Below are 13,904 nucleotides of genomic sequence, written 5' to 3' on the forward strand. Positions count from 1 at the left end.
TGATTTACAGTGGTAATTCTGAGGGGTAACTGAGGGATCTTTCCATAGTTTACACTTTCAAGCTATTCCCCTGTATAATAGGTGTGCCTTTGGGGGTTTGAAGAGATGGGGGTTTGAAGCAAAACTGACTGATGCTTAATTTTGACAAGCAATAAAGTTTCTTTATTGGCAGAGAGCAGTGTTGTGATGAGATCCCCCTGTGAACTCCTCAGAGGGTTGTCGTCTATCTGAAGGGATAAGCAGGAGTAATTGGTTTTGGGGGATAACAGACAATCAGTCTTGATTTGCTGCTTCTTTGGCTCTAAGAGGAATTCACAGCTAAAGTGATTATCTGGACTGTCTGATTATCTGGACCGTCTCCACCAGAATATTTGACATGGTACTCTTACAAAACACACATGCACGCACGTTGCATGCACACACATGCACACGCACACGCATGCACACGCACACAGTACAAACACATCAACATACACTCCTACGCACTAAGTCCCACACTCAATTACAGTGATTTCTTAAAATGCCAAATCTGTATGCTGGGGTTGTGACATACTTGGTGTACGTGGGTTTTGCGTGTGTAGGTGTGTAGCATTGCACCTCAGGAGAAACAGTGTCAGATGTACAGTGCTCAAAAAAAGTTTGAGATGAAGTCCATATATATTCCATATATATAAATGTTAAAGTTATACTTTGGAAACACAATGTTAATTGACATGGAATAAATATGATGAACTTTCCTATGACTGTTTCTCCTGCTGTGTGTGTGTGTGTGTGTGTGTGTGTGTGTGTGTGTGTGTGTGTGTGTGCGTGTGCGTGTGCGTGTGTGTGTGTGTGTGTGTGTGCGTGCGTGCGTGCGTGCGCTCGTGTGTGTGTGTGTGTGTCTGTGTGTGTGTGTGTGTGTGTGTAGGCAGTAGCAGGGTGAATCTGGTGCCCCTGTCGTCTGTGGTGTCCAGCCCCCGGGACACGGCTCTGGCAGCGGTCATCTGCAGTGCCCTGGCCTCTGTCCTCCTGGCCCTGCTGCTCCTGTGTGCCATCTACTGCAAGAGACATCTGGAGAGGAAACCATCAGAGATATGCCCGGACGGTAGCTGCTACAATGCTGACCTCTCCTGCTTTGACCACATTCAGTTCCATCACCTGCCGCACACCTGCCATCACAACTCCTGTGGCTGCTATCAGGACGTGGTCCGTAATTGTGGTATGTCTTGGTTGCATAGGAATGCAAAGTCTCTCCTCCTACCAAAATGCAACATTGACACAGATTCTGCTTTGCAACTGCATAATTAGTTTTTTGTTTTTGTTTTTTTGCTTCTAACTCCATTCAAATGTTCCAAAAAATAAATATTAAATATGTTTTCCTAAGGCCCAGTGAAGCTGTCGCCCTCTCAGTGCTCTGAGGAGCCTTGCAGTGTGGAGCTCAGCCATTGCCGCTGTCTCCACTGTTCTCAGACCAGCTGTGGTAACAGGTGAGAGAGGCCTGGGGTCACTGGCCTTGGATTGGCTGTTGCCTCATGGATTTATATTACTACTTTATCATTGAGCCTTAACTGGTTGCATTCACTTCATTGTTAAGTATATCACCAGATATATCTCCAAATACACATTTTGAGGAGACAATTCTATGCACTGTCACTGCTCTCCTGTCTTAAGCTTTTTTAGATCCTGCCAAGACACATTTCCAGGATGTCAGGGAATAGTTGCCTATCCTGTATTAGAGTCACAGACACCACCACAGAAGAACACACTGCTCAGTGCTGGGACCCATGACCTGGAAGTAGTAGTGCCTGGTCAGGAATTATGGCTAGAAGATGGGACTTCTGGGGGAGAGAAGCACAGCACACAGACACCAGACTCATCACAGAACCTGGGCCAACTACAGTGATCCAGAGAGCAGAGACCATCACTTGAAACATGCACAACAACTACTTGTTTCATATCATGAAATATCTCCATCTGTAATCAGGCAGAAGCAATAGCAGAAACGACATGATCTGATGTACCTTTGTGTCTCCTTTTGCAATTGCTCTGTCTGACTGCGATGTGAGGAGTGTGCTCATCTCAATTTCGATTCAATACATTTTTGTATACATTGTGTCCCAAACTCAATGTACAGGTCTCATTTGACCTTTACTCAAATTGGTGGTGTGTGAATGGTATTTATACCACAAAAAGATAACTACTGAATTTTAAAAAAATCACACACAAATCTTCAATATAAACCAGGTGAACTGGTACAAGCAGTTTTACTTCCTTTCAAATGTAAACAAACCAGTTCAACAATGTGTATTAATAAATCCTTTAAATATGGCTGATGTGTGTCATTTCCATGAAACACTAATAATGAAACATGCACAACTACTTGTGCACGTTGCATGTCATGAAATGTCTCCATCTGTGTATTTAATCAGTTTCTGTTTCCTAACAGTGGTTTGTAATGGATCCCACTAACTCCAGAAACATCTTAGGACTGGCAATGTGTGTGGTGGTCCTCTATTGTGGAAAATAAGGATTACAGTGGAGCCCTTCCAGGGACATCTTTTCATTTCATTTTTTTCATTTACAAAATCCCACGGATGCCCCAGGCCCCAACTGTTAGAAACTCATCCTCCACTCGCTTCCTACTCAAAATGCATTGCAGGAGAAGATCCAGGTTCTTCCCCTCAGATGTTCTCCTTCTAATGCTCTTTGTGTAGGAAGCGAGTGGAAGACGCAAGATAGGACTTGAGGAATCACATTTCTAACAATTGAGAAAGGGCAACAGTCTCATTTATCTCCAGCCCCTCAAACACAACACAGACACCATCTCTTTATCCTCCATGTCTAAACATTGGCAGGGAGACAGAAAGCATCTTACTCCCACAGGCTCTGCTCCTGTCTGTCTTGCAACAAGGGCTTTCAACTAGCTTTCTGTATTCTGTAATAATTACAAATCTGAAAAGCTGTATGTAAAGAAACAACATTTCACAAGACGAGAGCTATGGGACAGCATTTTAATATAATATATATAATATATACTGTATATATATATTTAAGTCATAAATTACAAACCAATGGCACACTTCAAATTTCATACTCTTCAGGTCACAGCAGAATACCACTTTTACAATTCTAGATCTACATTAAATAGAATTCACTCAGGCAATCAGTCAAGCATTTCCATTCTCTCCACTCTGCATCTCAATGTGTCTTTTTGACCCAGTGCAGAACAGTCAAAGAAGAACATCTGAGTGGATGTTGTGAAGTAAGCTTATCCAATTTGATTTGATCTACCTGAAAACTTCGCCAGGTATACCATGTGACACACAACCCTCTGGAGGGGGGGATCTTTAACACTAGAACAGCCATGGGTGGGGTCATTTGACCAAGTGAGTAAAAAAAAAAAGTATATCTTTGCACTCGATCAAATTTCAGGACCCTCCTTTCTTTTCCTAGATGTGCATTCTACCATCCAGTATCCTTACATTTTCAAAATCACATCAGGATAAGATAGTTTAAAACTAATTTGCAGTTTTTCTGTGTAGGAGGCAGGCTAATTTACAAGGCGGCCAACTAGTGGTCATTGTATGTAAATGGCAGCTTCCCATTGTAAAGACTATGGTAATTTGAACCCCGAGGAGGCTCTTATAGTAGGTAAAAAAGGCACAGCTGTTCTAGTGTTAAGACGCACACAAGACTCTAGGAGCCAGTTCCCTGGAAACAGATTAAACTTAATCACTTTTCTGTAGAAAATGCATTTTAGTCTTGGGCTAGTCTTAAACCGTGCCCAGGAAACCAGCCCTAGATGCTCACATTAAATAAGGTCATGTGTGTGTGGGAGGTAAGTGGGCAAAGTAGCCCTATCCCTCTGGTCACAGTAGGTTCAGAAACACTGATCCCAAAAGTAGGATCTGGTCATGAGGAATCGGTAGGATCTGTGTCCAGGTCAGCCACCAGAGCGTCAACTAACTCCTCAATGGTAGGAGACCTCTGCAGCATGCCTGTACCCAGGGGAGAGAGACAGAGAGGGAAGGCCAGATATTAGACACTGATTAGAAGGAAAATGTAACACTTTTGTAACACTCTAGATTAAAACAATGTGTAAGAAAAATGAAAGTTGACAGAGCAACTTAATAAGTTGGTACAAACAAGGCAAATTGTTAAATAAATCAGCATTGCTTGTTTTCAACTGTAATATAGCTACCTCAGCTTGGGCCTACACATGTTCCCGTTATTCACTCCATGTTCACAGTTACAAAAAGGTTCATTCTCAAGGATGCATGTCAAGACACTCCGAGCATGACCGCGTTGCCTCGGCAACGGACAATGAAAACATTGCCACACACCTCACTCTTGCCCAGGGGTGGAGAGTGGTGGTTAATATGTTTGATCTTCTTCAAATACAGACTAATGATGAACACAAGCCAAAAATCATTTCACTGCCACATTTATGAGACCAGGGAGCCTCACTACAGCAGACGCTACGAAAAACAAGACCGTCTGCCAAAACTCTGACTGGCTCCTAGGAATGTTAATGAGACCTTTTGGCTCAGATTGGATGGAGCCACATATCTTGTCTTGACATTTGATAATAGTGAATTACAATGCACATATAAAATCAAGATCACATGTGGTCAATGGAGGACTTCTTGTCCTGATGTCATCGGCAGCTTCAGGTAAACCTGGTTGAACATCGGTAGCTTCAGGTAAACCTGGTTGAACATCGGCAGCTTCAGGTAAACCTGGTTGAACAGCGGTAGCTTCAGGTAAACCTGGTTGAACAGCGGTAGCTTCAGGTAAACCTGGTTGAACCGTGTCAGAGGCATGTTGTACAGAAGCAGACATTACCGGTTCTTACCCCCAGGGCAAAACAATTGGCATCATACCCCTGTAATTAAGGCTTTGAAGTAGCCGGGGCACCACCAGAGGCACACGTGTTAGGCAAAACAAAACATCAAACACAACACATTCTGGACCGTGCCAACATGAGTCTGTACCTACTGGGGCGGTGACATGAGGAATGAGTGTGAGGTGTTTACCTTGCACCATGAGCATAGGCTCCTTGCTGCCCCCGTGAGCCAGCATCTCCCTGCGGTAACGCTCTCCCATCTCCCTGTGAGAGAGAGAGAGAGAGGGGGGGGGGGTGAGAGAGAGGATAAGATGATTGCTTCTTCAGTAAATCCTTCACTGGCTCAGTTATCCTGTGGGAGGCCTGAGCTGTGCTCTCCCTGCCACTGACTGGAAACTGACACTCGACACGCCCCCATTTCTAAACCTGAATCACATTCTCTTAAAACTATGGGAACTCTCAGGGAACTATGAAGACGTGTGATTTAGGAGAAAAACAATGTTGGCGTCCTGCCAGTGTTCACTCTCTGTCACTGTCAAGTTCTCACTCTTCATTAGTATGACTTTATAGAACCGGTAGGTGTCACATAAAAACACAAAATACAAATCCAAAACGTAAATTGTGACAAAATGTCAATTCGGGAGCTAGAGATTTCTGAGAAGTGAAAGTACAGATCACACTGGATAAATACAGTAAGGCTTTTTTTTTTGTCAACCTCAAGCATAAACATTGATATGAGGAGGTCAGACTTGTCTCCTTTCTCACCTGTTGAAGGGGTCTTTAGAGAAGCACTGCCTCCACACCATGGAGGCCACAGCACGGGACATGAGGTAGGAGTAGTACTTAGCACCGTAGCCAACCAGGTGACTGAATCTCAGCTGCCAGGCCTGGGGGACATACAAAGTATCAATTCCATTCAAATGATACGTCCACTTGCACCATGGAATACGTTTTGTCTGGTGACAGCGACATTCTATCCATTCCAAGTGACTCCCATTCCTTGACCTAAAGGGTGAGTCCACCCAACACTCTCTGCAGGTTGTGCAGTGCTTATTTTCAATTGGGAGAGATTGGGTAGGCTATGGGCCTATCCCATTTCCCTTTTTTTACCCCTACCCGTCATTTTGGAGTGCCACCTGCTTTTCGGCTTGCCCCTCGGAAGAATCACAGGGGGTAATGGTTGAACTTCTTCCCCTATAAAATGGGATAACCCTTCAAGACCCTGATATGTGACATGTTCTAGTCTTTTGGTGTGCATATCGGCAACCAATCAAAATGTTCTGACTTTTCTTTTGAAACACGGAACTACATTTCAACGTTGTTGAGAATCACAACACAAACTCGCTAGTCAAGCCAAAATACAGCAATGCAATGGATTCGGTGAGTAATCCGCACTACTACTTAGTTAACTATAACACTACTTTACATTGTTAGCAGGCTCACAAAACAAGCTGTTTGTGAAAATTAAACACTTAATTTGACCAGCTGTAATTGAGAAGATCAGAAACTGACATAAATGCAACACTATATTGTGTCTATGTTTGGAATTATGTCTGAGTTAAGCGATTGGTCTCACAATGAAAATAACAACTGTTATCTTAAATATACCCTAGCGGAGTCTTAGGCGCTGCAACTTGGCAGTAAACTGATTAAAATGGACCAGAAAGTGCAGTCTACAGAGAAGAAGTTGGTAGGCTGTGGTTTTAAACCGTTTCAAGGAGCAAAATAACTCTTATCCACATAATATACTTCTGTCCACAACTGTAATTACAGCCAAGAATAAATATCCTCTGAAGGCCTCTGCAGTAGTTCTACGTCCATCTCAGGATATACAGTCTCAGTCTGAGGCCCCCCCCACCCACCATCCTAAGGGCGCTGCCATTCACAGTATAGAATTGCTGCTTTTATTGGTTTGTAGGGAGCACAGACAGGAAGTGGTATAAGTACTAGTTCATTTTATGGGCTCCCACAACACCATTTTCCCTCAAGGCTTTCAAACTCAAACTTGTGCACAAGGTTTGCGATGGCTAGTGGCAGAAAGCAGGGAACAAAGAGTGGCACACAGTGAAGTGGACTGGGTGGTGTCAAAACATCTCAAAGCTGGCCACGCTGTACTAGCCAAGTAGTAAATAATAATACAAACTAAATGATCCTAAAAAATCCTTCCTTCTTCTAGCATTGGCCCTTAGATGGATAGATTGCAGATTTGTCAGCTGCACATCCATAATGCGAATCTCCCGTTCCACCACATCCCAAAGGTGCTCTATTGGATTGAGATCTGGTGACTGTGGAGGCCATCTGAGTACAGTGAACTCATTGTCATGTGCAAGAAACCAGTTTGGGATGATGTGAGCTTTGTGCCATGGCGCGTTATCCTGCTGGAAGTAGCCATTAGAAGATGGGTACACTGTAGACATACTGTATAAGCATGGACAACGGTCAGCTGTGGCTGTGGTGTTTAAACAATGATCAATTGGTACTAAGGGGCCCAAAGTGTGCCAAGAAATATTCCGCATATCATTACACCACCACCAAGGATAATAGTTTGTCATTTTGGAATTAATATATTCGTTTTTTATAGGGTCTCTGATCTGCATATGAATCAATGACACACTGTGTAGATTAGGATGTCACTATCGACTCAGCAAACATAACACAGCTTTTTCATAATTTTCTCTAGATCCTGACAAACCCTGCCAGTGACAACATACCCATAACATGATGTAGCTACCACTATTCTTCACACGAGAGATGGTGCGGAAACGGAATTGCATGTGCTGGATTTGCACTAAACTTAATGCTTTGTAATAAAACCAAATAAACATTTTCAGCCACTTTCTTTGTTGTATCATTCATTGTTGCAAACACAATTATGGATATGAGAGATTATTTTCCGATAAGGGATTCTTTTTGGCCACTTGGCCACTTGTTCCTCTGCATTTGCTTAGTTTGTAATGACAATCTGATCAACACAGTGTGTAATTGATTCCTATGCAATCCAGAGAACCTATAAAAACAAAGATATTAATTCAAAATCACAAACTATTATCCATGCAATAAGATGGACTCAATTCAACTTATTGAGTGATTTGTTGATGACGATTTTGCATTTTAGCTTAATTTCAATAAAGAACTGGAAACATTGAGGTGTTCTAAACCTTTTGGCTGGTAGTGTATGTATGTAAGCCCAAGATAATAATACCAATGTTGGTGGGCTTCAATGGTAGTCAAGGGCATCATGATTGATGCTTTTTTTTGTCTTAAAATCAAAGTATTGTTGCTACGTAGATACCACATAAAACACTGGCACTCTAGGTGGTGAGTGCTTCCGGAATTCTTTGGCAGTTGGTGAGTTCACTACAGGATTCACTACAGATTGAGTGATGTGAGTCTCACTCAGATACCTAGCCACTTACAGTGTTTGGAACATAAGGAAGTCCATAGAATTTCTCTTGCATCTCTTTCAGAATGTCTGTCGTTGACCGATTATGTGGCTTGCCATGATACACCTGGTCCAATGCAGCATAGAAAACCTGCCAAAAAATAAAGCATGTTTTAGTTGATTTTTACTTCATGGAGGAAAAATAACTTTGTTAAACAATCTGTATCTGTATCTCTAAAATACTGACTTATGACAGCATTTCCAATTGGCTTGTAGTATGTACATGGGGAAGCTGCTTGCCACACTGACAGAGAGATAGTTACCTGAAGCTGTGTGTCGGCAGCCCCGCAGACTCTCTTGGACTCACAAAGGCGGGACACCATGCTTTTGGGCAGGGGCTGGAAGACATCACAACACATGAAGGGCAATCACCATCAACTACTCAGTCTGACAGACAAAACACACATCACAAAGGAACACAAAGGAATAAGGAATAGTAGCGAACACACGTTTGATACCATTCCTCATTCCGTTCGCTGATTACAATGTGCCCGTCCTCTGGTTTCTACCTCCACCAGCCTCCCCTGGTATGAGCTTATCAGGATCAGTGTCTGCTCTGCAGTGTCTGCCCCCGCCCCCCCCACCATACAGCTGTCTGTGGTCCTTCTAATCACCAGACTTTCAGTCTGACCTACAACCATGAAGAGAGACCTCATACAAAGCACAGCTGTGTTGAAACACTGCTGTGTGCATCTGCTTCATATCTCATGCAGAGCTAGTGATGCATCTCAGCACTAGAATCTTTCCGAAGGGGCAGAGGAAGGACAGCCAAACTCTATCTTTACACAGCACAGCTGAGGACAACTAACGACACTATGTTTGTGGACTACTGTTAGCAGACAGCAAAACAGCTCAAGAGCAACTGCTACTCCATAAACCCATAATACTTAATGTCAGGTATGAGTGTGTGGGAGACAGAGACACAGAAAGCGAGTATGAAGTGTGAGTGTTGCCCACCTCGCCGGTCTTATAGTGCCGTGCAAACTGGTTCACCACCCGATAGTCTGTGGCAAAGAACTCCATGAGGATGGAGGGAACCTCTGCAAAGTCAGTGGAGCATCTGGTTCCTGCAAGAATTTAGGTGTCATCAAATCTTTGCTATTGCTATTTGTTGCACTTCTGGTTAGACGCACAATCATTTCGTTGCATTGTCTTGTACTATGTAATGACAATAAAGTGAATATAATCTGATCTAATCTAATCTAATTTAATATAATCTAATCTAATCTAATCTAAATCAGTCTCCGACAAAACAACTCTTTCATAACATCATGCATGCTGGCACTGTAATGTAGGCTACACAAATACTGTCACACAATAGGCTGTCAAGTCAACGGGAATTCACACGTCACTCGAGATGAATGTGTCTGCCAAGCAATTTTTACAAGGCAAAACAAGCGACTGGGAAAGTCCCCCGAGACAGTGACCCTTGACCCCGTGGTGACCTGTGACGTGCTGGTAGCGTGTCCGTCCCAGCATGGAGTGCATGGCGTGGCCCATCTCGTGGAAGAGGTTCTCCATCATGCCCGGTGTGAGCAGGGTGGGGGTGTTGCGGGTGGCAGGGGGCAGGCTCAGCATGAGCACGACCACGGGGTGCTGGTACTCCCCGTCCCTCTTCAGTCGCCCCCCTTGGATGGTGAAGTGGCAATCCTGGGGGGGGGGGGGGGGGGGGGGCAACATACAGGGAGACAGCGTGGGTCCACATTCAGGGTTGTTGCTCTCATGAAACTGCTATCAAAGTATTTCTACAGCAGGGCTGTCTCACCTGGTTTGGTTTATTTGGCCTCCGGATGAAGTCACAGTAAATGTTCCCCAGGAAGCCCTCTGTCTCGTGAACCACAGCCTGTTAAGAGAAGAAATGGACAAATCGGGCCACGTGACATTTTCAACCCTCCGGGGGGGGGGGGGGGGGGGGGGGTTGACCAGGCGCTGGTAGTGAAGTCGTGGTGACAGAGGTGTCCTAGCGTCTCACCAACTTGCGGACGTCCTCGCTCCACACCTCTCCTGTCTGGGGCTGTTCAACCTGGAAGGACACCCCCAGCAGCTGGCTGAACACGGTGTTGAGTCCCTCCATGCAGGCCCCCAGAGAGAAGTAAGGGCTGTACTGACTGGGATCAATCTTATGCCTACACACACACACACACACACACACACACACACACACACACACACTGAATCAGTGACTACGAAATATGGCTCTATACCAACTTGAATGATGTTATTTTATCAAACACTTTCTAAATCAATATCAATATCAATATCTTAAAAGGTAACAAGTAAACATCACAAAGATAAATGAACAGATATTCCAGGTAAAAGAGGGTTGTGAGCGTGCAATGACAACGACACAGCAGTGAGTTTGAGCAATACACAAGCACCCTCTAGAGGACTTAGACACTAAAGACAAGATAGAGAAAATAAAAATAAATATACAAACATCGACAACACACAGTATAAATAAGTAGAAAAGAGAAGAAGATATTGGTGAGAGAAAGGAAATGCACATAAAGGCTAATGAATATGGGTGGTTTATTAAACAGGATACAAGAATACACTACCAGGAAATTCTAAAAGGGGGAATCTGGGATTGGTACATCCATTTTTGGACTTTAAAATTATTGATGTATAGCTATTGATTGAAAACTTTAAACTTTAAAACATGGTCAATTTTGATCTCATGGATGGTCAGTCTTTGCATTCATTGATCTGTCTATGTATTTGACTGAGAGTGGTTACATTTCTCCAGCCTCATCCAACTGTTTACCAAATAAAGGGGCAGGAGAACGCTTTGTTATTGTCTAAATCCCAGATTGCCCATTTAAGGGTTAGGGTTAGGTCATTGTAACATAACCTGAAAGACCAAAGTTGCTGCATCACCTCTCGGCCCGCATAGCCCCGCTGAAGTAGGGGTGGTCCCAAGGCTTCAGCTCCTGAAATCAAACATTCAGAAACAAATCATACAAACATTGTCAGGAGTAACTCCAGGGTATTCCATCAACGTCGCTAAAGGAAAATCTCTCGAGTGACTTATCAGAATAAGCCTGGATTTTCCTTTAGCAACGTTAATGGAATACCCCCCAGGACATGAACCACAGTCCTATCAGAGCTGCTCCGACACGTTGATACGATGGTGACTCACTGTACTTCTTGACTTTGTTTTTGTCTTCATGTCCTTCATCATGTTAAAGTCTTTGCCAGTTCTGCAATGGAAACATAAGTCAATAGAGTACAACATGTGCATGCATGTTTAGGATGGTCAATAACACATGTGTGTGATCAATGCTGGTGACATCAGAGTGACCGCCATACCTGTCAGACAGCTTGTTTGTCAGCAGTTCAAGGAATTTCATCACATTTTCTGCAAACAATCGCAAAAACATACACTAGTAAACAGAACATCTTACACATGTGTCTACTTGAAGCATCACTGACTTCTGTCTATCCAAACAAGAGACAGGACCTTCAGCAATGAGAAACATAGCCCAAAATAAAATATATTTCACCTGGGGTCTTTGCCATTGTTCCCTTTAAAGCTCTGTGTGCAAATGACTCATATCCCACCAGTTTGGCAAGCTCATTCCTACAGGCCAGAAGCTCATCCAGGCAAAGCAACAGTCTTGTGTTGGGGTACAGGTAGATTTTATAAGCAGCTTCCCGCACCTAAGATAAAATGACAAGCAAACAATTTGCAAGGCAGTGAATTCGTTATTGATTCACTTCTGAAGCACTTAGGGTGGTGACTTCAATACAAACTCTGTGGAGGGACAGAGGCCTGTCAGCTGATCGTACCAGTTCATCAGGAGAGTCTGCATGGAGGCCTCCTATCTGGATGCAGTTTCCGTCTATGGAGAAACAGTGTCGGATGTGCTCTGGCAGGGCCCTCTTCTCTATCTTGTTGGGCAGGTGGGAGCCGTTCAGAAACTCATTGTTCAGATCCAGGAGTTTCACATTGAGACTGACCGCCTTCCCTCTCTGTGGAACATGGAGTCACAATGAAATGTCACAGGTAAAATAGGTGCTTAATGTTTATTGTGCCTTTAATGGCACCCACAAGTGTGCTTGTGGATGCAGGTGTGGCATAGTTAGGTGGAATCAAGTCATGACCTAATTAATTTGTAAAATAGAATAGATGAATAGATATTCTACAATATTTAAGATGTAAGAGCCTAATATTGAATGATATTAAGTGATAAAGGGATTGCATAAGCTAACCTTTGATTCATCCAGGTGAATGCCACTGATCTCAAAGTCAAACATGAACAGTTCTGCTACTCTCCTGCACAAATGGAAGGATTCAAATGTCAATAAGTCAGACAACCTACACCGTAGACACAGATAAAAAATGTGAGTTAAATATATCATGCCAACAAAAACAAACAATACTAAATAATGCAAACATGCCTTGTGTCTGGGTCCAAAGAGTTCAGAACCTCTTTGTTATCTAATAGGTTCTTGAGACTCCCACACAGTTCAATATTAGTGTTCAACCTATCAAGAAAAAGGAGAGAACACATTAAAGCAGCACATCTCATGTCTGCAACGTAGTCATCGAAGGTTTGTTTTGTTGTGCTTTATTTGATAGGCTCATACTTTTCAACCACTGTCCCAATGTTTATGCATGACCTCTCGGCAGCATCTCGGAAGGCAGGGTCTGGATGCCCAACTTTGACAAAGTCAGCCTGCAAGGAAACACATTGGAATTCAATGATGTAACTCTGCGTGAGGTGGGATTCATGATGTCAATGATTTGACTTGGTGTTGTGACACCAAGAAGTCTAGGGTTTACCAGGTCTGCCACTTTGCATAGACTGTCAGACAGTTGGTCGAAAGTCTCCACAGTCAGGGCACCTGGTGGGTTGCTGCAGGCGGTGTCTACCAATTTCTCTGTTTCCCTGAGCACTCGATGTTGAGCCACCTCGAAGCCGTCTGGAGTACTCAACTCTGGCACCCCAAACAATCCCTGTAGAAATAAACCATAATAATCTGTTATATACTTGATTGCGGTCAACTCCCCTAGTTGTCAACGCTGATGTTTAGGCCTCCACTTTTTGCAACTAGGTCCATTCGAAGTCTCCTGACTGGTTCGACACTTTTTCCTCTATGAAATAAATATAAACGTTGATGTCGTACAGGTTAAAATTGTCTTACACACAGTTCTGCTGTATGTATACACAATTAACCATGTAGGGCTACATTACACATTCAACATAACACATAGGCCCTACATGGATTTCACGTAGGCATGTCATACAGCCACATGCATACATATTGCACACTGCCCTTACACATTCTGCTATTGGTGGTTCAACACAGCTCAGTTACTGTTTAAGTCGCCTATGCAATAGATATGTGAATGAATTATGCTTGTACCAGTTCAGCTTACAGGTGACCTAGCCAGCGTCTGTCTGATGGGAGAAGCTGAAACTTGGCATGAAGTACATGGTAACGGTCTGAAATAATTGTTGCCACTAAAATGTTGTTGTACTAGCTTACCACGTTTTTCTGGAACAAATCCACTCTTCTCTGTTGAGCATTGAAAGCAGCTCCAACCGGCGACCAAGTCGTGACATGTCGGGAGAGTGTTCTCGTGTTCCTCACAACTCTCACAATGCGTTGACAAGTCAACATCTTTTTTTG

The 13,904-nt window shown here is 43.4% G+C and overlaps 1 protein-coding gene and 1 long non-coding RNA gene across 2 annotated transcripts; one reads left to right on the forward strand and one right to left on the reverse strand.

The window, feature by feature from the left end:
• The first annotated feature begins 975 nt into the window (after positions 1-975).
• Positions 976-1,763, forward strand: LOC308155287. Its single transcript, XR_013937398.1, has 3 exons — positions 976-1,198; positions 1,364-1,466; positions 1,651-1,763. It is a non-coding gene; the product is annotated as an uncharacterized lncRNA (long non-coding RNA).
• Positions 1,764-3,040: 1,277 nt separating this feature from the next.
• Positions 3,041-13,895, reverse strand: mipepb (mitochondrial intermediate peptidase b; the record flags this gene model as incomplete). The annotated part of the gene is made up of 19 exons (XM_080528565.1): positions 3,041-3,977; positions 5,016-5,089; positions 5,591-5,712; positions 8,242-8,358; positions 8,531-8,605; positions 9,225-9,334; positions 9,713-9,917; positions 10,033-10,110; positions 10,240-10,393; positions 11,145-11,197; positions 11,407-11,467; positions 11,577-11,625; positions 11,771-11,927; positions 12,057-12,239; positions 12,480-12,543; positions 12,669-12,755; positions 12,858-12,946; positions 13,054-13,227; positions 13,761-13,895. 19 exons carry the CDS (start codon positions 13,893-13,895, stop codon positions 3,892-3,894), a joined length of 2,073 nt encoding a protein of 690 aa, XP_080384691.1. The 3' UTR covers positions 3,041-3,891.
• Positions 13,896-13,904: the final 9 nt, after the last annotated feature.

The sequence above is a fragment of the Nansenia antarctica genome (assembly GCF_963989245.1).
Source record: "Nansenia antarctica genome assembly, chromosome: 4".
NCBI classification, from domain to species: domain Eukaryota; kingdom Metazoa; phylum Chordata; class Actinopteri; order Argentiniformes; family Microstomatidae; genus Nansenia; species Nansenia antarctica.